Genomic DNA, 25,202 nt, shown 5'->3' on the forward strand with positions numbered 1-25,202 from the left:
AAAAGAAAAAGAAAAAAAAAGGAGGAGGTCAACTTTTAGCATTACGGATATGTGAGTAATTGATATCATTACTGTTAGGAATACCTGTGTGATCTCAGCAGAGATGGCCCAGAGCCTTCTGAGCACTTTAGACTTGTTAGGGAGTTTGGATCTCTGTGGCACCTTCCCCCCCAGTCTCCTCTCTCCTTTAAAGGACATGGGTGCTTCTTTAGAGTCTTTTTCCATTCTAAGGGGTGGCCCTTCTCTCTGAGTAATGCGCCCCTGTGACATTAAAGAGGAAACAGAGAAGGGGAGGGAGGACAACCAGCTTATCCACCAATAGCCTGCTCTTTTGGCACAAAAGCACATTCTTATCTTTCCATCCCATAATGAGAAGGCAGATGGGAATTGTTGCTTGAACTCCCTGGGCGGGGATATTTGTGGCCAGGGCAGCTGGAAATATTCAGCCTTTCCCCCTGCACTTTACTCACTGGAGAAGTTGCCTGCAGCCGGATTTTTCCTGTGATTTCTTCCCTCTCCAGCCGGTCCTGCCCGAGACAACTTTTCACATGATGTCAGACTATGAAGGGCTCCCTGTGGGTGAGTGCCAGGTTTATATTTACCCCGTGGCCCCCAGGCCTTCCCGGGCTCAGGTTGCAAAGTCGAACACTCAGGCTGGCTTGGGGGTCTGGGCAGTGAACTAAACGGGGATCAAGGTGTCCCAGAAAGCAAACAGACACAGGGGGTAGCACGGATCTTGCAAAGGTTATTTCTTTTTTGTGGTGGGGAGGGGTTATAGTTTGTCAGGGCACAATTCAGGCCGGGGTGCTGTCAATGGCGAGCCGGAAGAAGCTATTGGATCCTGTTCACTAAGGGAGATGGGCTGGGTTCTTGGTGGGTCTGATTGGGGTCAGAAGGGGGTTGTTTCATCCAGAAGGCTGGGAGCGACCTCCTGAGCAAACACTGCTCTCATATTTGGGATGGTGACTCCTTCTCAGAGCCTCCAAACTGTCAACGAAGGAAGCTTTGATTTAAACCTCTCCCCCACTGCTAGCTGAGTGGGTACTCTATTTTGAGACTATGTCTACACATTCAAAGGGGAGTAGAGAACTGAGGGCACTATTAGAATCATTCCAGCTGCACCCCCCCCTCAGCTTTTGCCTGAAATGCTCAGGTAAATGAGGCAAACTTGGGGTGCATTTATAATTTGTGTTTGCTTGCTGCCTGAATTATTCCAGATAATAACCTCAATTATCTAATTTATCTTTGCATATAAGGAATGGACTATATGTTTTCTATATTATCTGAAATAAAGTATAAACTCTTATTAGTAAACTTGAAGATTTATAGACCATTTCCTCCAGTTTAAGTACTTTTTTTTTTTACTGGACCTATGATTTCACCAGTATACGGAGCTCCCAGTAGTGAAATTCCCTCTATTAATGCACATAGGTACCTTTTCTGCATCGCATAGTAAAGGAGTTCTTTATCTGGAGTCCACAAATTCCTAGGGGGTGAAAAGTTTTCAGGGGGTTCATGAACTTGGTGGGAAAACATTACTTCTTTGTTTCAATATAATTGATTTTCTTTGTAATCCTCTATTTTTTCCACACATTTAAAAAATATATATTTTTTTCTGAGAAATCCATAGATTCCACCAGACTATCAAAGGGGTTCATGACACACAAAAAGTTAAGAATCCCTGATTTAGTCTTAGAGATTTGCCTGGGGCACTGAGAGGTTTAAGTGAATGGCCAGGTGTCTCAGCCACTATATGTTATAGGTGGGTCCCAAAGCCAGGTAGGTCTTCCCAATATTGAGGTTAATTCCTCTAGCTAATATATTATTTTGACCCTTAGAATAAGAATTATCCCCCTTTTACAGATGAGGATACTCTCAGAGAGGTTTTCCTCAATCACGATCAGATGACTAGGAAGTATCAGAGCCAAGACTTGAACCCATGTTTTCTGATTGCAAGTCCAGTGTCTATTCCACTTTCCATCCCATCTCACAATGACAAAAAGGAAAGCCCTAGTGTAATACCATAGAAACCCCTGAAAGGGACTGGAAGGCACTAAAAGGTGTTCCAGCCTCTGATTATATGCCTCCAGGGGTGAGAAGTTCATTATCTCTTAAGGCATCTCTGTCCATTTTTAGACATTTTTATTGTTAGGAAAATTGTCTTTATTTTGAGCTGGAATCTGTCTCCCATAACATCCCTGTTTTGGTCCTAATTCTATCTTCTGGAGACAAGAATAAATTAAATCCTACTCCCCTTGTACTTAAACGCTCAAGGACAGTTATTTTGTCGTCCCTACGTATTCTCTTTTTAAATTCAAACACCCCCGAATCATTCAACCAGGGGGGCAGGTCCTAAGGAACCACGTTCACCTCAGGAACATTTTATAGGGGGTTTGCCCTGCCAGCATCCTTCTTTTAGAACTTACAGTAGATACACTTAGTACAGCTGTAAGATACAGAGTGACAGAGACAGGTTGCTTATGTTAAGCTCCAGAACAACTACAAAAAACAAACCCAACCACACCAGTCTCATGGGCACTGCAGACAGGCAGCCTGTTCTCACTCTAGGAACAGATCAATATCATTGTATTAAGAATGAGAAATTGTTCAAACAGGCCCTTTCTGGCTTTATCTCTCATCGAGCTGACCTAGCAAAGGGGAAAACTCTTGTCTGTTTTTGCAGGAGACTTGGCTCGGGGCTTTGGTAGCTCTGGGCTCTTGCTAATAAGCACTATGTTGAGAGGGATATTTCAGGAGTCCTGGACAATATTTAGCCTGCATTTGATATGAATAATGAAATGGATATCAAGTGAGGGCAGCATCATATACCCTGTCCAGTCTCTCTATGCTTCTCTGTCCTGTTCAAACAGGGGGACTGGAGGGGGAGATGGGGTGTCCTGTGGGTAACACTATAGTGTAAAGGAAAGAACAGCATCTTAGATGCCGAGAGTCCTCCCTGCTATTCCTGGTCCCATCACAAATTTCTTGTATGGGGCTGGGCAATTCACTTCCTAATCTCTGGGCCTTGCTTTTCTAAGTAATAAAACGAGGGAACCAGAAGACTTCTAAGGTCCCTTCTCACTCTAACACAGTGTCCCAAAAACCTTGGGGCAGTTTTAAGCCAGTTTAAGTTGATTTAAAATTGCCCTAAGACTTTTGGGACAGCTGGTGTCCCATGGTTCTGTAATTCAAACTGACTTCTATTGTAGACACACCCTACAAACAGAGAGATTTGTTTATTTTTATTAAAGGGAGAAACATTACAAAGGAAATACATGTCTCAGAGTTTGTTGCCGAATGCTTAGTGTTTCAAAGGACTCCACTGGAGGAAAAAATAATTGGTTCCCAGGAGAGTTATCATGTGAAGCATAATTTGTTTCTGGAATTATCTAATTGTTAAAGGGGGTCTTTTCTTCATCATGGGGCTGTGAAATAAGAAAAAATTACTTGTCATACTGGTCATTTGATATTGTCTCTCCCAATTATTGTGAGCCTTTATAAGTATAGTGCCTTGTTAGTAATCTGTCAGAAAAAAAAAACACCTCAAATTCAGAGGAAAGGCCACTGAGTTTTGCTGGATTTGATGGAATAGCCCAACTAGTGTCATGAACAAACTAGCACTCTATTTCTAGTAAGAAAAACGTGTAGATAGAAAGGTCACTTTGAATTATAGGCATAAGACAACATTCACAGAATAATACAATCCTGGAGTTGGAAGGGAACAAGCAGTACAAAACATATCATTATGAAGGACCTGCTGTGTGTATGTCCCTGAGCTAGCCATGGAATGGCCTACAAAATGAAATAAGGCACTTTTCCTGACCCCAGTAGTTTACTAGATAGCCAGGTGGCTCAGTGGATAGAGTGCTGGGTCTGGAGTCAGAAAGACCTGAGTCCAAATCCAATCTCAGATATTAACCATGTGACCCTGGGCAAGTCACTTAATCCTCTTTGTCTCAGTTTCCTCATCTGTAAAATTAGCTGGAGATGGCAATGGCAAACCACTTCAGTATTTTTATCAAGAATACCCCATAAGGTGGTCACAAAGAGTAGGACACAACTGAATAAGATGATCTTTTTCTGTTAAAACAATAGCCTCCTATTGTTATAGGATGGACACTGAGTTCAATTTGTATTCAAATTCTACTACTTACTGTAGGACCTGGGCATAGCATGTTAATTCTGGTTCCCAGTGTCCTCCTGTAAAATGAAATGGGTGAAATAGACAACCACTGAGGCCCCTTCCTGGTCTCACATTCTATGTTCCATGATTCCAAGGTTCCATCTATTGCTAGCATTCTATGCCTATCTTTTATTCAACTAAGTTTATGTAAAGGGCAGGGGGTGGGGGGGACACCTGTGTTATGGGTAACTTTGCCCTAAAAAACAAATTAACAACTCTAGAATGATTCAATTATACGAGGATTTCACAGTCAGAGACTAAAATAAATGGTATCTTCTCGGTCAGGTTAGTTGTCTTTGTGAACATATTAGAAAAAGTAATTTATCAATCCAAAAATTCTAGTAAGTAAAAATGTTTGCATTTTTAGAAATTAATTAATTTTAGTTTTCAACATTCATTTCCACAAGACTTTGAGTTACAATTTTTTCTCCCCATCTTTCCCCTACCCCACCCCAAAATAGCAAGCCTGCTGAATACCCCTTGCAACAATCTGTTTTCTCTTATATCCTCCCCCATCACCCCCTAACTTTAGAGTAGGGAAGTACCTGTATATCTTATTTCCCAGTTGCATGTAAAAAGACAAATTTTTAAACATTTGTTTTTAAAACTTTGAGTTCCAGATTTTTTCCCTTCTTCCCTCCTCAGCCATCCCCATTGGGAAGATAAGCAATTCAATATAAGTTGTACATGTATAATTACCCAAATAATTTCCATAGTGGTTATATTGTGAAAGACTAACTATATTTCCCTCCATCCTATCCTATCCCCACTACTCAATTTTCTCCCTTGCCCCTATCCCTTTTCAAAAATATTTGCTTCTAGGGGCGGCCAGGTAGCACAGCGAGTAAGAGCACCGGCTCCAGTGTCAGGATGACCTGGAGATCGAATCCTGGGCTCAGACACTTAGCACCCACCTAGAAACACCTGGCCGTGTAACCTTGAGCAAGTTACTTAACCCCAATTGCTTAGGGGCGGCCAGGTGGCTCAGTGAGTAAGAGCACCGGCTCCAGTGTCAGGTTGACCTGGATCAAATCTGGGCTCAGATACTCAGCACCACACCCAGAAATAACTGGCCATGTAACCTTGAGCAAGTTACTTAACCCTGATTGCTTAAAAAAAAATTGCTTCTAACTACCATTTCCCCCAATATGCCCTCCTTTCTATCATCCCTCCTCTTATCCCCTATCCCCCTATTTTTCTGTATGGTAAGATATCCAATTGAGTGTCCATATTATTGCCTCCTTAAGCCAAATTCAATAAGAATCAGGTTGTCCCATTCCCTTTCACCTTCCTGCTCTTCCCCTCCATTGTAACAGTTTTCTCTTGCTCTTTTATATGAGATACTTTACCCTAATCTATCTCTCCCTTTCTCCTTCTCCCAATAAATTCCTCTCTCACCTCTTAATTTTATTTTTTAGTTATCATCCCTTCATATTCAACTCATCCTGTTCCCTCTGTCTATGTATAAATGAACATACATATGCCCACACTCACATACATATTTATACACACATATACCCTCCTATACATATACATATATGTATGTATATATATATACATATATTTCCTTCAACTATCCTCATTCTGATAACAGTCCCATGAGCTACAATCATAATTTTTCCATGAATGAATGTAAATAGTTCAACTTTAATAAGTTTCCTTTGATTTCTTCCTCCTGTTTACCTTCTCATGCCTCTTCCGCTTCCTGCTCCTGAAAGTCAAACTCTCTGTTCAGCTCTGGTTCCTTCATCAAGAATGCCTGAAAATCCTCCACTTCACCAAATGACCATATTTTTCCCTGTAGCATTATACTAAGTTTTGCTGGGTAGGTGATTATTGGTTTTAATCTCAGCTCTCTTGACCTCTGGAATATCACATTCCAAACCCTCCAATCCCTTGATGTAGAAGCTGCCAGGTCTTGTGTTATCCTGACTGTGCCTCCACAACACTAAAACTGTTTCTTCCTTACTGTTTGCAGTATTTTCTCCTTGATCTGGGAACTATGGAATTTGACTATAATATTCCTAGGAGTTTTCTTCTTGGGACCTTCCTCAAGAAGTGATCAGTGAATTCCTCCAATTTCCACCTTGCCCTCTGGCTCTAGAACATCAGGGCAATTTTGCCTGATAATTTCTTGAAAGAAGGTGTCTAGGCTCTTTTCTTGATCATGGCTTTCAGGTAGTCCAATAATCTAAATTATCTTTCCTGGATCTACTTTCCAGGTCAGTGGTTTTTCCAATGAAATATTTCACATTGTCTTCCATTCTTTTATTTGTTTGGATCTGTTTTATAGTATCTTGATTTCTCATAAAGTCATTAGCTTCTAATTGCCCCAGTCTAATTTTGAAAGAGTTATTCTCTTCAGTGAGTTCCTGAAATTCCTTTTCCATCTGGCAAATTCAACTTTTTAAGGCATTCCTCTCCTCATTACCCTTCTGGGCCTTTTTTGCCATTTGATTTAGTCTATTTTTTAAGATGTTATCCTCTTCAGTGTATTTTTGGGTCTCCTTTAGCAGGCTGTTGACTTGCTTTTCATTATTTTCTTGCATCATTCCCATTTCTCTTCCCAATTTTTCCTCCACTTCTCTTACTTGAGTTTCAAAATCCTTCTTGAGCACCTCCATGGCCTGTAATCAATTCATATTTTTCTTGGAGGCTTTTGATGTAGGAGTTCTGACTTTGCTGTCTTACTCCTGCTCCATGCCTTGATCCTTTTTGTCCCCTAAAAAGGAATTGATCATCTTTTTGTGCTTCTGTCTTTTGCTCATATTGCCATCCAACCACCTGACTTTTGAGCTCTTTGCCATGGTAGAAATCTGCCCCCAGAATGGAGATAACTGTCCCAAATTGCTGGGTGTTTGCAGCTGCCGGAGCTATTAGGAGGGGGCCCTCTCTGCAGCCTCCACAAGCTCTGGCTTACTGGTCACACACCCCAGGATCCCCACCCAAGATCACAACCCAGATCTAAGCAGGTCAAAGCAAGAGCTACCACCCTCTGAATGGTTGCCGGGTACCCCCACAATCTGCAGGCCAGGAGCTCCTGAGGCAGCCACACTGCACCTCTGTCACCTCTCACCCTGGGGGCAAGAGATGGACCGAGCTCTTCAGTCCCCCCTTTTACCAACAGAGTTCTACACTGACCCTTCACTTCATCTTTGGTGTCCATGGGTTCAGAAGTCTGGAAACTGCCACAGGTACAGATGACTCACTCTCCCAAAGTCTGCTCTGGCAGCTGCTGGTCAGGGCTGCCCTAGCTCTGGAACCTCGCAACTCATGCTGGACTTAGGCTACCAGCCCAGTGCGCTAGACCCTTCCTATCTGACTTCCAGGCTTCCCTCAGTGGGAGATCCACTTCTCTCTGTCACTTTGCGGGTTCTGTAGCTCTAAAGTTTGTTTAAAGTCATTTTTCACATGTATTGGAAGTGATTGGAGCAGGAGCCCACGCCAAGTTTGTGCTTCTATTCTGCCATCTTGGCTCCGCCCCAAAATGTTTGCATTTTTACCTGTAGAAGGAACTTAGTAAGATACTAATGTCTTTTTTCTTTGGTGTTTTCTTTGCCTTGGTCTTTACTTAATGCTGATCCAAGAGTTATTGTGTATCAATCTGGGTGCCTCTTGGATTCTGAATGGTGGAAAGACCCCGAAAAAGAACTTGATGAGAAACAAGGTAATGCAGAATAAATCAGACCTGGAAGGGAAACTCCAAGGCCCTCTACTCCAGTGGTTATCAAAGTTTTGGTCTCAGGACCCCTTTCCAAGAGCTTTTGTTTATGTGGCTTATATCTATTAATATTGACTGTATTGGAAGTGAAAACATCTTTATACTATTAGAAAAAAATAATTTCAACCCCATGGACTCCTTGAAAGGGTTTGGGGTTTTAAAGAGTATTTTCCTTTCCCCAGCAGTTCCAGAGGCCATACTTTGAGAACCACCCCTCTATTTTAATTTTTAAGGATAAAGAAACTGAGGCCATGAGATGGAAATGACTTGCCAAGGTCACACCAATAATTAGGAAAAGAGTTAGGACTGACTCCCATAACTCTTGACTCTTAGACTCAGGATTTTTCAATCAGGGAGGCAGTGCAGTTTAGTGGAAAGAACTCTAGCTGGGAACTCAAGAGACCTAGGCTTTGGTCCAAGTGTTGCCCCTTATAAACCATGTAATTTGTTTGAGTTATTGCCCAACTTTGAGCCTCAGTTTCCTCATCTGTGCATTGAGGAAATACCTTCTCTCCAACTCTGCTATTCTATAATTCTATGACCTGGATTTGACTTGTAGCATTACCACTTTCTAGTTGTATGATTGGGCAGGTCATTCTGCGTCTGAGCCTCAGGCTTCTTATCTCAAAAATGGGGATACGACTACTTATTGTGGCAATTATTGTGGCAAATAAGTGAGATATTGGATATGAAAGCACTTTGTAAGTATATGGAATTGTATGAATATAAATTATTGATTGTTATTATTAATTAATATTTTATTCCCTTACTTTCAACATTTATGTCTTAGAAACGTGAAGGGGAAGTTAAAAAAGGAACACTTGGTTTGAAGTGACTTGACTTAGCGACACTTAATGATAGCGACCCCTCATTAAGAGGTCATGACCTCTCAGCCTCTGTTATCACTATGTAAAAGGAAGATGACAATGCACAGTTGTAAGGAAAATACTCTTTGAGCCCTAAAAGCACCCTAGAAATGTCATTTCATGGATGGAATTTTAGCCTAATCTACTCATTCATTCCACTTCTGTTGCAGAGATGAAAGCTGGTCAAATTCTTGACAGGAGATTTTAATTTCATGTCACTCACTCCATTAGTATAGGTGAATGGCATCCCAGCCACCCCTGAAGGCTGCCTTTGGTCTCTTTCTTGTTAGGGAGTATTGACAGACTGCTTCACTCCATCAGGACCAGCTACATAGATTTCCTGTCATTCTTACATGTAGATAAAAGCAAAACATATCAATTATTTAAGGTCTTCTTTCCCTAGGCAGGGAGATTTCCCTTCTGTGGGAGAGAGAAAGGTAGAGAGTTGGAAGAATAGGGTGGTTCAGTCTGGCCCTAATATCTTATCGGGGTATATGGGAGGTTTAGGCTGTATTTCCTCACTGTCAGCTATGATGTAGGCCTCAGGGATGAGGAACCTGTGGCCTTGAGGCCATATGTGGCTCTCTAGGTCCTCAAGTGTGGCCCTTTGACTGAATCCAAACTTTACAGAATAAATCCTTTAATGAAGACCCTTTAGGGTCTACCTGAGAAGGGATAGCACTGAACAACAGTTCTAAAGAGTCAAAGAGAGAAGAAAGCTAGTATGAATTTCTTACCCTGTTTGTACATGAGCTCTAATGATCTATAATGGTTTGGATTCTCATTGATGGATCTTAGATTTAGTGAAAATTATGGTTTAAAAAAAACAACAGATGAAGTTGGAATCTTAAAGATGGATGGAGCCTTACTTACAGATTGTCTAACTCTCTGTTTTCATGAATGAGAAAACAAGTGCATTGAGGAGAAGGGGTCCAAAGTCACATAGTGAGTTACTGACAGCCTGACCAGTGTACATCTCCCCAAGCCAGGGATATTTCTGCTATGTAAAGTTTTAGTTTTCTCTTTAAAAACAGAACTCTGTAGAAGGGAGCAATGCTAGCAAAAATGTTAACAGTACTGTATATGCCCTAGGGAGTATGAGTTTATGGAATCCTCCCCTGTGATTTGGTTTAAATCAGAGTACAGCTGAGAGAGAAAAGGATGGAATGGTAGAGGAAAAAAGCTACTGATGGGAGAAAAGTATAGAGTGGGGACATTAGGGGTACCAAAGCTAATTTTAGAGGATTGTAGATTTAGAGTTGACTTTAGGGGTTATGCAATTCAACACTTTCATTTTATAGCTGAAGAAACTAAAGCCAAGATCCTTGTGAACTGTCTGGGTCCTAAGGATAGATAATATCTATCTTTCTCTGCATTAGGCTGAGGAGGAAGAGAGCTGTTCTGGTCTTGCATGATACTCTAAATCCTTATCCATCTAGGACAGGAGTTCTTTTTTTTTAAGAATAATTAATAAATTTTTAGTATCCAACATTCACTTTGATAAGATTTTGAGTTCTAAAATATCCCCCCTCCACAAGATGGCATGCAATTTTACATAGGCTATACATGTATGATCATATTGAATATATTTTCACATTAGTCATGTTGTAAAAGAAGAATCAGAACAAAAGGGAAAACCATGAGAAAGAAAAAAAACCAAACAAACAAAAGAGAAAATAGTATGCTTTGATCCACATTAAGACTCTATAGTTCTTTCTCTGGGTGTGGATAGCATTTTCCATCATGAGTCCCTTGGAATTGTCTTAGATTGCTGAGAAGAGCTAAATCTATCAAAGTCAGTCATTGCATGATGTTGCTGTTACTATGTACAATAAATGTTCTCCTGGTTCTGCTTACTTCACTTAGCATCAGTTCATGTGGGTCTTTCCAGGTTTTTCTAAAATCTGCCTGCTCCTCATTTCTTACAGAACAATAGCATTCCATTGCATCATCTACCATAACTTGTTCAGCCATTCCCCAATTGATGGGCATCCCCTCAATTTCTAATTCTTTGTAGGGCAGGGGTTCTTAAACTTTTTGTTGTTTTGGACCCCTTTAGCATTCTGGTGAAGCCTATGATCCCCTTCTCAGAATAATTTTTTTAAATGCATAAGGCAAAATATACAGGATTACACAGTAAACCAATTATATTGGAGTACAGTTATCAAAATAGTTTCCTAAAAACAAGTTCACAGGCCCCAGGGTAAGAATCTCTCATCTATGGGAAGATGGGTAGCTAGGTGGTACAGTGAATAGAATTCTAGACCTGGAGTCAGGAAGACCCAAGTTCAAATCTGACCTCAGACACTTACTACCTCAGTGGCCCAGGGAAAGTTACTTAATTCTGTTTGGCTCAGTTTCCTCATCTGTAAAATGAGCTGAAGAAGGAAATAGCAAACCACTTCAATATTTTTGCCAAAAAACAACAAACCCAAATGGGGTCAGGAAGAGTTGGACACAACTAAAAATGACTAAACAATAAATGGGAATATGGGGTTTGTCAGAGGTCTTGCCCAAAGGTCACGTGGGTAGTAAGTGGAAGAACTACCCGTGTTTCCCCGATAATAAAACACTGTCTTATTAATTTTTTTGGACAGAAAAACACCAGAGGGCTTATATTCAGGGGAAGCCTTATTTTAATGAACATTGACAGCAATTTTAATAAACAGATAAATGTGAACAAAAAAAATGTACCTTTATTCAATAAGCAAATCACTGGGGAAGAACAGGATGACGCGCTCACTGGTGCAGCTCTGATTGGATGCAGCTCGGAGCGCGGTGTGCGTTTCACGGTGGGGGGGGGGGGCGGTGCATACAGAGGGTACCGTAATGTAGTGTGTAGTGCAGGGGATCACCTTCACTACAGTAGCAATCTCAATAGGGCTTATTGTCGGGGGAGGGCTTATTTTAGAGGAATCTTACATGGTAAGGGGAGGGCTTATTTTCGGGATAGGTCTTATTATTGGGGAAACATGGTAGGATATTCTATCCAGAGTTTCTGACATCAAAGCCCACACTACATTATGCAGCCCACCTCCTACAACTTTGCGTTTGAGCATCTAGGACAATGAGGACACTAGAGACCAAGACACATAAGTATCAATGGAAGAAACTGGGGATGTTTAGGCTAAAGAAGAAAAGACTTAGGGGAAGCATGATCCATAGCTTCAAATACAGGATTATAGAATTTAGAGCTGAAAGCAAATATAGAGATAATCTGTTCCAACTAGACTCCATTTATGAGGTTCATAAAGTAAAATGACTTGTCTAAAACTACCCAGAGAATAAATAACACTGGAACCCAGGCCTTCTGATTCCCAATTCCATATGTACTCTTTCTACTGCACCAGTGCCGCTCTCATAGGTCATTATGTGCAGAAGGAATTTTTGTTCCAGGAAACAGAACTAACATCAATAAGAAAAGGTCCTAGAAAGAAAGATCTTTGCTTAACAAAGGAGTATTCTCATGATCAGGGTATGCAGAAATGGAATGGGCATGGAGGGGCAACGTGGCATACCAGGAACCAGGAGAAGACCTAGGCTGGAATCGTGTTTCTAATATCTATTAGTTGTATACCATGGGCACATAAATTGACCTCTCTGAGCTTCATTTTCCTCATCTGTAAAGTGGAGATGATCAAATTTGTGCTGCCTGTCAATTGCCTTGAAAGGAAAACACTTTGCAAACCTCAAAGTACTATTAAAAAATGTGAGTTATTATTCTCACTCCCAAGGTTGTGAACTCTTCATTCAATTCTATTCCCTTGGGTCACTGCCAAAACAAAGGCTTCAGCAATGAAGATTCAGAACAAGAGGAGTTCAGATCTTTTTAAGGAGATAGGAGAGGCAGGAGGGGCTTACTTAGCTCCTCTTGGGACACTCCTGCTACATATTAGACAAGCTGTCAGTTTGTGGCTCCCCACACTTCCTTTCCCCCTCATCTTTTTCTTGATCCAATCTTAACTCTCCATAGCTTGCATCTCTTTCTGCATTCTTTTGCATTTCTTTTTGCTTTTCTTTTTGTATTTTCTCTTCTTGTACCTGATTCTGAATTCTGGATTTCCAAAATGCCCCCAAAGCTTGGTATCTTCTCTACCTGACCTTTGATCTATTCTCACTTGGGTTCCAGCTCAGAGCCTGTCCTCCCTTCCTCAGTAAGGGATTCTCTGTCTTCTCCAACCCCACTCCAGACCCCAGTGATTGTTCTAATCATCAGCACCATGAGGTAGGTATCACTCAGACCAGCTGGTTGCTGGAAAGGACAGTTGTATTGTCCAGTCTTGTGACATATAGTACTTAGCCACTCTAATGCACCTTGACAATACAAGGCTTCATTATCATCAATCACAAGACAGATCCATGTTCCCACTTAAAGTGCTTTCTGAGTGAGCTCGTTGGAAAGCTGGCTAATGCACTAGGTTTTAGTATGAGGCATGAAGGCAGCTCTTCAATATTTATTGAGGACTCACCCTGAGTGAGGCACCATAGGGAAAAGACAACCACTTAACTACGTTTCTGCCAGGCCCAGAGTGAGGCATTTTCCCAGTGGACCTGAGTGACTTTGGAGAAGTCATTTCACTCCTGTGGATCTTAATTTCCTCATCTGTCAAATAAGGAGGTTGGACTAGATAATCTCTAATGTCCCTTCCAGTTTAAAGTCCTGTGATCCCGTAGACCTCTCTTTACTTCAGAGTGAGAAGAATTATCAGAGGCATTATGCTATGATGAAAACCTCATTTAACCATATTGCCAGGTTGGGCTCTAATTTGCCACTAGTTTGCTGGGAGACTTCAGACCAGTTACTTAACCTCTGGTCTCAGTTTCCTAATCCGTAAAATGGGAGTGTTAATATTTGTCCCCCTAACTCTCAGGGTTATGAGGGAGGGAAAGCACTTTGTAATGTGTAAAGTGTTTTAGAAAATATGACCTGTCTTCTATCATCCCTGCTGGGAGAATGCAAAAGGACCTGATAGAAAGAGCCTTGGAATAGGAATTCAAAGAATTGTGTGGTCTTGGCCAAGTTGCTTACTTTCTCTGGGCCTGCTCTCTACTATTAAAATAGAGGGAATGATGTTTGCCCTTCTCATCCAGGGCCTGTGGGAATAATAGGGATACACACCCAGTGTGGGTATCTTGCAGCCAGAGCTGGTTGGTATTCCACACCCTTGCTGCCACTCCCCATGTGCCTTCAGCTTTCCACATCTTACTCTTGGTTTGGAAATTGCAATTAAATCAGGGTCTTGGCTCCTGGAGTACCATTGCTATAGGAAAGGACCCACCATTCTACTGCCCAGTAGTTCCATTCCCCAGGCCAAAAGTAAGGCCACAACTCTACTATCTGTGTCACATCTCCCCATTAGAATAGAAGATGCTTAAGGGCAGAGACTGACTCATTTTTGTATTTATACCTTCACTGCTTTGCAGCTGTGCCTGGCATAAAGCAGGAGCTTAATACATACTTGATCATTCATTCAAAAAAGGATTTTCAAGCAACGCCTCAACCTCTTTTGGGTCATAGACCCCTTTGGCAATTTGGTGAAGCCTATAGACCCCTCCTCAGAATATTGTTAAGTTTTAAAAATAAAATTTAAAAATGTGATTATAAATGAAACCAATTATATCAAAATCACAATGATCATTTTTTTTTAATTCTATGGACCCCAGGTTAAGAAGCATTGCTTTTAAAGCCATAGGACCTGGAATCTTTAAATCCTAGAACACTAAAAGGGGACTTAGAATCTTAAAACGTATAATATTGGAGCTAGAAGGGTACTTAGAACCAGAACAGTGACCATTCCAAGCAAGCTCCCCCTACCCCTCATAGCTCAATCATTTATTCCACCTCTGGATGATATGATTAAATTTCCTGAGTTGCTTGTTGTGGTCGATATTGTGAGTCAGGGCTGGATCTGAATCAATAAGGTTAGGAATTGTAGGAAAAAGCAGTCTCCAAAGATGCTGTGCCCAGAGGGTTCCAGAGGGAGGCTCTTGAGAACAGTGGAAAAAAAATGCCCCGGACACTTAGAGCTTTGCAGGGAGAGTCTGAACCAGCTGCCCCCACCCCCGTGAGACAAAACCAGGAGCCATGCCAGCCGTCATCCCATAAGTCTTAGCCAAACTGCCAGGCACAGAATTTGCTACAGTGAATGACCTCATTTCTGAATAAACATTTCAGATCACAAGATTTTAAATCTAGGAGGGACCTTCCAAGAGCATCCAATCCAACCTTCTCTTTTTAATGTGAAGAAACTGACACCCAAAAAGGAGAACTAAATTGCCTGTGGGATTTAGACAGAGGCTTTCTGATTCCAAACCTGACACTCTTTCTACCACATCAAGAATTCTTAGCCTTTTTTTTTTCTGCCACAGACCCCTTTGCAGTCAAGTGAAGCCTTTTCTGAATAATACTTTTAAGGGCAAAAAAATGAAATACATTGAATTATAAAGGAAACCAGATATATTGAAATAAAGATGCATTTTTTCCCATCTAAATTTATGAAATATGCCTGTGAGTTTATGGACCCCCACATTGAGTCCCTGTTCTATATTACATTGGGACTGGTCTGGTTTGAAAAATTCTGACAGCAATGGAAAGGGATGAGGCCACAATGAGAAGGCAGTGTCAAGCATGACAGTACCCAGTCTGAATCTTGACTCTGCCTTTGCTAGCTAAGTGATCTCAGTCAAGTCACCCAACATCTCTGGGTCTCATATTTTTTTATCTGTAAATGAGAAGGTTGGACTAGATGATTTTTAAGGCCCCTTCCACCTCTAATGTGGGACATTAGGTAGAGTTAGGAAGATCTGGGTCAAAGAATCCTAGAATTTCATTGTTGGAAGGTACCTCAGGGACCACCTAATGCAGCCAATACCTGAAGAATTCTTTCCATCACATACCTGACCAGTTTTGTTTGAAGATCTATGATGAAAAGAGAACTGACCAACATCCCAAGGCAGGCCATTCTACTCTTGGGGAACTCTCAAGGTTGAGAAAGCTTCTCTGTGTTTCAAAGTGAAATTTGCTTCTGTGAAATTTCTACCAATTATTTCCAGATCTGCCCTCTGGGGCCGACCAGAACAAGTTCAATCTATCTTCCATGCGTGTGACAGTCTTTCAAATACCTGAACACAGCTAACATGTCTCCCCTAAGTCTTTTCTCCTCTAGGCTAAACCTTCCTAGTTCCTTCAATGGCATCCCATTTGTCATGAATTAAAGCCCTTCACCTTCCTGGTCACCCACCTCTGAATACATTCCAACTTACTAGTCAATGTCCTTCCTAAAGTATCATGCCCAAAACTAAACAGGATGCTCCAGGTATTGGTCTAATCGGGGCAGTGAGGCATCTCTTGGTTCCTGGCAGCTTTGCTTCTTTTCAGACAGTCTAAGATTTCATGGGCTCTCTCAGCCACTATTTCATGCTGCTAACTCATGTCCAGCTTGCAATCTACTAAAATCCTCAGAGCGTTTTCACATAAACTGTACAACCACACTTTTCCCATCTTGTACTTATGAGGTTGATTTTTTTAATAGGAGTCATATATTTTGGATTCATCCATATTAATTTTTATCTTGACTTAGCCCAATATTTTGCCATGTCATTTAAAAAAATGTTTTTGGGGCAGCTGGGTGAGTAAATTTGGGCAGCAGTAAATAGAGCACCAGAGCTGGAGTCAGGAGGACCTGAGTTCAAATTCAGCCTCACACACTTAACACTAAAATTAGCTGTGTGACCTTGGGCAAGTCACTTAACCCCAACTGCCCTCCAAAAAGCAAAATAAAATAAAATAATTTATCACGAAGGAAATGAATGAGCAAGAGAATAAGGTAGGCTACTCATATAGTGAGATAATAGATGAACAGTTCATGAACTAAAAATACAATAGGATGACTTATCAGGGGCATTTTTTTTATGAGTTTAACTTTTTAAACATGAGCAAAAGACACAGACAAGAATCACACACAAGATATGTGGGTGTGTGGTAGTCTGAACAATTGGAGGTAGTTTCCACATGAATAAAATCATGTATTCATTGAAGAATGGAAGTCTAGATGAAGGCACAATATACTTATCAAATTTAAAGATGGTATAAAGCTCAGATGGTTAATATATTGGTTGGTTAATAGAGTCAAGAGCCAAAAAACGTCAAAAGCCTAGAATGATGGATGGGATCTAATGAGAGGAAACTGACAAAGATTTTGATCGATTTTGATAGGATGGGCAATCCTTCCTTTTGTGTAGATTCCAACCTATCCATGTTTTATTTTTCCTTAATGGTTCTTTAGTGTCATTTCTTTTTTTCATTTTTCAAATGCTTTATTAACTTCTGATTTACATCATTAATTTCCGCCAGATATTGAGTTACAAATTTTCTCCCCATTTTCCCCCTACCCACCAACCCAGAATAGCTGTCACACCAGGATATAACCTCCTCCAATCTGCTCTCTCTGATATCTTCTCCATACCCCCTTAGACTTTTCCAGTAGGGCATAGTGCATCTCTCTGCCCCAGTGCCTGTATGTCTTCTTTCCCAATTACATGTCAGATAGTATTAATAATAGTATATATGTATATATAATTTTAAACATTTGATTTTAAAACTTTGAATTCCAGATTCATTCCCTTCCTCCCTTGTCACCCACCCTTATTGGGAAGATAAGCAGTTCAGTATAGATTGTACATGTGTAGCTAATGCAAAACATTAACATATTAGATATATTGTAAAAGACTGACTATATTTCCCTCCCTCCTATCCCACCACCCACTTGTTCTGTTCTCTACTTTTATCCTGTCCCTTTTCAAAAGTGACTGCTTCCAACTTCCCTCCCCCCCCAGCCTGCCCTCCCTTCCATCATCCCCCCCTCTCATCCCCTTCCCCCTACTCTCCTGTAGGGTGAGATACCCTATTTAGTGTGTATTTCATTCCCTCCCCAAGCTAAATTCAGTGAGATTAAGGTTGACCCATTCCCTTTTGCCTTCATATTCTTCCCCTCCATTGTAACCCTTTTCCCTTGTCTCTTCTTTATGAGATAGTTTACCCCATTCTGTCTCTCTCCATCTCCTCTTGTTATATTCCTCTCTCACCTCTTAATTTCCCTTTTTAAGTATCATCCCTTCCTATTAAATTGGTCCTGTGACCTCTACCTATGTATACCTGTAAGCATATATACACACATTCACACATGTATTCATATGCCTGTAAACCCTCTGATATAGACACATATATATATATATATGTACATATATATATATATATATATATATATTTCAATTCCCTTCAACTATGTTCACACTGAGAAAAGTTTCATCAGTTACAATTATCATTTTTCCATGTAGGAATGTTAATAGTTCAACTTTGATCAGTGGCTTATGATTTCTTTTCCCTGTTTACCTTCTCATGCTTCTCTTGCTTCTTGTATCTAGATGTCAAATTTTCTATTCAACTCTGGTTTTTTCATTAAGAATGCTTGAAAGTCCTCTATTCCACTGAATGACCATATTTTCCCCTGAAACATGATACTTAGTTTTGCTGGGTAGGTGACTCTTGGTTTTAATCCCAGCTCCTCTGCCCTCTGGAATATCCTATTCCAGGCCCTTTGATCCCTCAGTGTCGAAGCTGCCAGATCCTGTGTTATCCTGATTGTGTTTCCACAATATTCAAATTGTTTCTTCTTGGCTGCTTGTAATATTCTCTCCTTGATCTGGGAATTCTGGAACCTGGCTATAATACTCCTAGGAGTTTTCTTTTTGGGATCTTTTTCAGGAGGTGATCGGTGGATTTTTTCAACCTCTATTTTGCCTTCTGGTTCTAAAACATCAGGGCAATTTTCCTTGAGAATTTCTTGGAGGATGATTTCTAGGTTCTTTCTTTGATCATGGCTTTCAGGTAGTCCAATAATTTTTAAATGATCTATCCTGGATCTATTTTCCAGATCAATGGTTTTTCCCATGAGATATTCATTGCCTTTTATTCTTTCATTTGTTTGTATCTGTTTAACATCATCTTGATTTCTCTTAAAGTCACTACCTTCCCTTTGCTCTAATCTAAATCCGAGGGAATGATTCTCCTCATTGAGCTTTTGAGATTCTTTTTCCATCTGGCAAATTTGGCTTTTCAAGGCATTCCTCTCCTTATTGCCTTTTTGAGCCTCTTTTGCCAATTGAGTCAGTCTGTTTTTTAAGGTGTTATTTTCCCCAGTCAGGCTGTTGACTCTCATTTCGTAATTTTCTTGCATTATTCTCATTTCTCTTCCCAATTTTTCCTCCACTTCTCTTATCTGCTTCTTAAGGTCCTCTATGACCTGTAACCAGCTCATATTTCCCTTTGAAGCTTTTGGTGCACGAGTTCTGACTTCACTGTCTTCCTCCTGTTTCATGCTTTGCTCCTTTTTGTCCTCAAAATAAGAGTCTAATGTTGGAGTCTTCTGTTTGTTTTGCTTCCTTTGTCTGGTCATGTCGCCCCTCAGTCACTTGACCCCTGGGCTTTTTGCCACAGTTGGACTCTGCCACCGGACAGGGGATCTTCCATCCCAAATGCTGGGGTTTTCTCAGCTGCTGGAGGTATTAGATGGGTGCCCTCTCTGAAGCCTTCACATGCTCTGGCAAGCTGGACACATGCCCCAGGACCTCCACCCTAGACTGCAATCCAGATCCAAGAAGGTTAAAGCAAGAGCTATTACCCCTCAGACTGGTGCTTGGTCCCCCTACACTCTGCAGGCCAGGAGCTGAAGCTCCAAAGTGGCACCAATGCGGTGTTTCAGAGCGGCTTCTCAACCCAGGGGAAAAAGCTGACGCACTCCCAACTACTGGTCCCAAAGTCCAGACTGCACTGACCTCTTGTTTCATCCTTCACCATGAATGATGGATGATGAATCTGGAAACGGCTACAGCTGCTGGTAATCTGGAGTCCCTCTGGCCGGTGGCTAGTCAGGCCCACCTTGGGGCTAAAACTGCCGGCTCATGGGGGCCTGGGCTCAGCTCCCAGCACTGCACTGACTGATTCCTGCTGGCCTGTCGGGCTGTCCTCAGAGGGAGGTTAGCTTCTCTGTGTCATTTTGTGGGTTCTGCAGCTCCAAAGTTTGTTTAGAGTCCCCTTTTTCATAGATTGGGGAAGGTGGGAGCCAGAGGCTTGCGGAGGTCCTGCTTCTACTCCACCATCTTGACTCCGCCCCTAGTGTCATTTCTTGAATGCAGGTAATATGTACCTTATACCCAGAAGACATCTTTCCATTGACCTTTTGTTCAGTCTTTTCAGTCATGTCCCAACTCTTTGGGACCCCATGTGTGGTTTTCTTGGCAAAGATACTGAAGTGGTTTGCCATTTCCTTCTCTAGATCATTTGACAGATGAGGAAACTGAGACAAACAGAGTAAAGTGACTTGCCCAGGGTCACACAGCTAGTAAGTGTCTGACACCAGATGTAAACTTGTTTTCTCCTAACTCGAAGGCTAGCACTCTATCCACTGCACCTTCTAGGTATTCCTAACTCACCCATACCATAGCTCAACCACTAGCCTGCTCATCCAGTCAATCCTTGGCTCTATTTTTGCTCAGCTCCATGACTTAGGAACCCTTCTCATTCCCTCTGTGTGCTTCTACTCTCCTTTCTCTTCCAACTGCTTTCTGTGACACCCCCTTGCTGCCATTGTAGCAACCCATGGGAATTTGAAGTCTCTGCCCTTGTCATAAGGGTCGGGGGATGGGAGACTTCATGGGGAATATAATTCCCAAATCTGTATTTGCTATACAGCCCACATGAAAGGGTCACAGGACTAAGAAATCCTGAAGGGACCTCAGAAGTCATTTAGTCTGATCCCTCATTTTACAGGTACAAAAACTGATGTTGAAAGAGGTCACCCAGGTCATTAATGATAGTGCCAGGAATCAAGCAAAGGTCTTCTTATTCCAAATCCAATGTTCTTTTCTTTTTATTAGGTGCCTCTAAAGCTAGGTTTTCCCTCAGCTCACAGTTTTCCTGTTTTAGACTTAGGTGAGATTGATACTCAAAAGATTCCTGAAAAAAACTAATCACTCTGATTGCATCTTTCAACATGATCTTAACATATGCATGGTAGGCATCCTTTTAAAGAAGCATTTTACTCTACTAAATTAAATGCTAAGTAGGTTTCTGTGGTCCGTGTATCTCTTAGTTAATGGCATGATTGTGAGTGCTGTAGAGAATTATTCATAAGAGCTTTCCTGTTTCCTTCCCCTTTTGTTCCCAGGTATACTCTTGATATTTTCATTGATAGCTCTCACAAAGATTTTGTAGAGAGGAGAAAGTAGGTATTGGGTTAGTAGTTACATCTTACTGGTTTCCTTTAAAAAAAAAAATAAAAGTACCATCAATGATCTTTTCCATTCTTCTGGGATTTTCCCCTCATTGATATATCTTAAAAATTAGTCTATGAATGCCTTGAAAAATTACATTGTCTGTAATCTTCCCTGTATGTATTTATTCAAGTTCAATCACTTTATAGAGGAGGGAACCTAAGCCCCGGGTGTCAACTAAACTAAACTAAACTAAATTCACTGCTCTTCCCACTCCACTGTAAAGTCTCTCCTAAATCCCTCTTCCACATTGCATCTGTTAATATGCCCAAAGGCACCAGTCATATTCCATCTAAGATTTTTCTTTTGCATGCTAGATCTTTGCAATTCCCCTAGCTCATCCCCATATGGCAAAGTTTCTAGTCCTTGAACCATTTTCATCTAGATCACTCTCCTCTGGATGCACTCTAGTCTGTCAATGTCTTTCCTCAAATATGGTACCCTAAACTTTTGTAAAGGACATTGTCATGCTATATATTCAATTGAGTTAAACATTTATTAAGCCCTACTCTGTACAAAGCATTGTTGATAGAAAGAAAGGCACACATTCATCTCTAAAGATGAAAACAATCTGATTATTTAAAGAGGCACAGGGGAGGAAAAGGGCTATGGTTCATCAACCGAACACCTAGGTTCCAGTTCCGGTTCCCATAGTAATAAACTGTGCAACCCTTGGCAAATTATATCTTTGTTCTGAGTCTTGATTCCCTCAAGACTAGAGTGGAGGTGGGGGGAGGGGCATCGGGAAGCTCGATGGTGAAAGTCACTGAACCCTGTTTGCCTCAGTTTCCTCATCTGTAAAATGAGCTGGAGAAGGAAATGGCAAACTACTCCAGTATCTCTGCCAAGAAAACCCCAAATGGGATCATGAAGAGTCAGACATGACTGAACTGAACAACAACCACAAAGGAGTGATAATAACACCTTTGAGAAGGTTATTATAAGGGAAGCATTTTGTGAATTTTAAGGCACTATAAATTTTTTTTCTTACAATGGGGAGGACAAATAAACAAATAATGATGAAGGAAAAAGGAAACAAGTATTTATTAAATACCTAATATGTGCCAGGGCCTGTGCTAAAAGCTTTATAAATGTTAGCTCATTTGATCCTATAATTGGTGCTATAATTGTCCCCATTTTGCAGTTGAAGAAACTTGCCCAGGTTAAATTGCCCAGGGTCATACAGCTAGCAAGTATCTGAGGCTGGATTTGAATACAAGTCCTCTTAACTCCAAGTCTGGCATTGTAACTGCTGAGTCAGCTACTTGCCTCTAATAATGAATAGTGAACTATATGCAGAGGAGAGGTCTAAGCAAAGTGCTGCAAGGAATTTGAGAAGGGAGGAATGATTTCTCACTTGTGGTTCTGGGGGCAGAGTTTCAGACAAGGCTTCTTGGAGAAGGTAACAATTGAATTTGGTCCCTGAAGGAACCTCAGAGCAACTCCAACTGATAGAAACTGGTGTATACAGAATCCATTCCAAGTATGGAAGATGGTGTAAGCAAAGACCTGGAAATGGAAAAGGGCAGAAAGAAGAGAGATTGTAGAATCTTCCAATATGACTAGAATATATGGGTATAGATATATACATATATGTAGATATGCCACATGTATGTAGATATATGCAGATACAAATATAGCTCTATCCAATATACATATGCATGTATATATACACATGTGTACACCTGAATTTCTAAAATAGAGATATACATATATGTAGATATGCCACATGTATGTAGATATATGCAGATATAAATATAGCTCTATCCAATATGCATATGCATGTACATACATACAGGTGTACACCTGAATTTCTAAAATAGATATATACATATATGCATGAACATATGTACCTGTACCACTACATGTATATGTGTGCATACATATGCACATATAGATGTATATATTCATTTTAGAAATTCAGATTTTTGTACAAGGCTTGCTTAAAGTAGGGCTTGCCTCTATTTTAGTGAATAATTTTGGATTTCTTCTAAAGTTGGTACAAATTCATTTATAAGCACACATTTTTCTAAACCAGTGATGTCAGGTTATTGTTTAACAAAAATCTAATTATCACCATCTCAAGAGTAATAGATAATTTGAAAATTTCAAGTATGTGAAGCAAGTAATGACAAGACTCAAATTTTTTCCCTGTGGGAGGGGGAAGAAAAAAGAAAGCAGAGGTTAGTGGGGGCAGGAAGTCTATCTCGCATCATAGGCTGGAGACACAATGGAGGGTAAGAACAAGTAGACCATGGCTAATATGAAAGAGTAAGTTCCAAACACTCTTAATTAAAGGCTCCAGTTCAAGCTGTGGCCTTTCCAAGACAAAAACAAGCCCCTCAGGTTTTATTATTTGGGCTTTCAGTTGTCAGTAGATGTTAGTGATGGAATTTAAAGTAGCAGACAACAAATGTATCTATCCTGTAATTCCCATAGGGAGTATCTGTGAGAAACCCACCTTGGCCATGGGACACAACCTGAATTCGATTCCCCTCCCTCAGCAATTATTAGCCACAGCTTAGTAGGCTTTTTTTGCATCTTGCTCCATTCTTAAGACCTAATCCCCTGCATCCCATCCCTTTTCTCAGCTACCTCCCATCCTGTGGCCTTGGTACAAGAATTTTATCTAAGAATTGGGGGTAAGGATGGATATCCTGCTGAAAACCAACTTAAATACAACTTAAAACCAACTGTTAAATTTATAGACTGATTCACTCAGGTATAATGAATGGGGGCAGCTAGGTAATGTCAGTGAATAGAGAACACTGAGCCTGAAGTCAGAAAGACCCAAGTTCCAGTCTGATCTCAGATACTAGGTGCATGACCTTGGGCAAGTCACTTAACGTCTGTCTACTGTCTTCCTCAACTGTAAAATAAAGATCATAACAACACATACCTCACAAACTGTTGTGAGGATCAAATGAGATAATATTCATAAAGTTCAGCACAGTGCTTGACACATAGTAGGTGCTTAAGACCTAGGTTCAAGACTTGACATTGACATTTATGAGCTGTGAGATCTTGACCTGCAAAATAGGGATAATACTTGTACAACCTACTTTATCGGGCTGTTGTCTATTTTTTTTTTGGAGGAGGAAGGCAAGGCAATCAGGGGTAAGTGACTTGCCCGACAGTGTCAAGTGTTTGAGGCTGCATTTGAACTCAGGTCCTCCTCATTCTAGGGCTGGTGTTCTATCCACTGTGCCACCTAGCCGCCCTGGGTTGTTGTATCACTACGTGCTACAGAAATATAAGTTATTTCTCACCCACCACCTTGTGTCTACATATAAATTGATTTCATTTTCCTCTGACCTCCAGCATGTAGAGTCTGTGCCACAGGGAAGGGAATGCCTGAGTCTTTTACTTACATGTATTCCCTATAGAGTCTAACACTTAGCTGGGCACATGAGGCAGGGGATGTGTGACAAAGAGCACTGATTTGGGAATCAGAAATGAGGGTTAGGGACAGCTAGGTGGTGCAGTGAATAGAGCACTGGCCCTGGAGTCAGGAGGACCTGAGTTCAAATTTAGCCACAGTCATTTACTAGTTGTGTGACTCTGGGCAAGTCTCTTCACTCTGTTTGCCTCCATTTCCTCATCTGTAAAATAAGCTGGAGAAGGAAATGGCAAACCATTCTAGTATATCTGCCAAGAAGACCCCCAAACCCAAAAAACCCCAACGAAGAGTTGTGGACAACTGAAACCACCCAACAATAACTGCTTCCCTTTAGTAAAGGTTCCCAGAGCTGCTCCCAACCTTCACTATGCCTGACTGTCCACCAGGGCTGCCAGGGGTGAGACTAATCTTCAGCCCATAATTGGAATGCTGCCTCCCTCATTTCACAGGGATAATTCCATCTTTTATAAGAGGACAACAGGGCATAGATCCATTTTTGCACCAAGTTTAACACCTTAACCTTGTCTTTACTGTTATCCCCCCTTACTAGCCTTGGGAGATTGAGGGGGTATGTAGGGTCCAGCTATACTGCTGCAGTGGGGGAATCCTCCTTACACTCCCATAATAGGCTCTAGGGAAAATACAGAGAAATATTGATAGATAGATAGATAGATAGATAGATAGATAGATAGATAGATAGAT

General features: G+C 41.0%; 1 protein-coding gene across 1 annotated transcript in view; it reads left to right on the plus strand.

Annotated features, from left to right (window-relative positions):
• Positions 1–282: 282 nt before the first annotated feature.
• Positions 283–25,202, plus strand: part of LOC138173823 (echinoderm microtubule-associated protein-like 1) — a 316,335-nt gene continuing 291,415 nt past the window's right edge. Inside the window, exon 1 of the mRNA XM_069103910.1 lies at positions 283–579. Within this exon, the coding sequence (XP_068960011.1) occupies positions 549–579 (31 nt within the window). The 5' untranslated portion in view covers positions 283–548. The remainder of the gene's footprint in view (positions 580–25,202) is intronic.

Source organism: Petaurus breviceps, unplaced genomic scaffold (assembly GCF_028583685.1).
Source record: "Petaurus breviceps papuanus isolate PSGF00001 unplaced genomic scaffold, PetGlider_PUasm1.0 65, whole genome shotgun sequence".
NCBI classification, from domain to species: domain Eukaryota; kingdom Metazoa; phylum Chordata; class Mammalia; order Diprotodontia; family Petauridae; genus Petaurus; species Petaurus breviceps.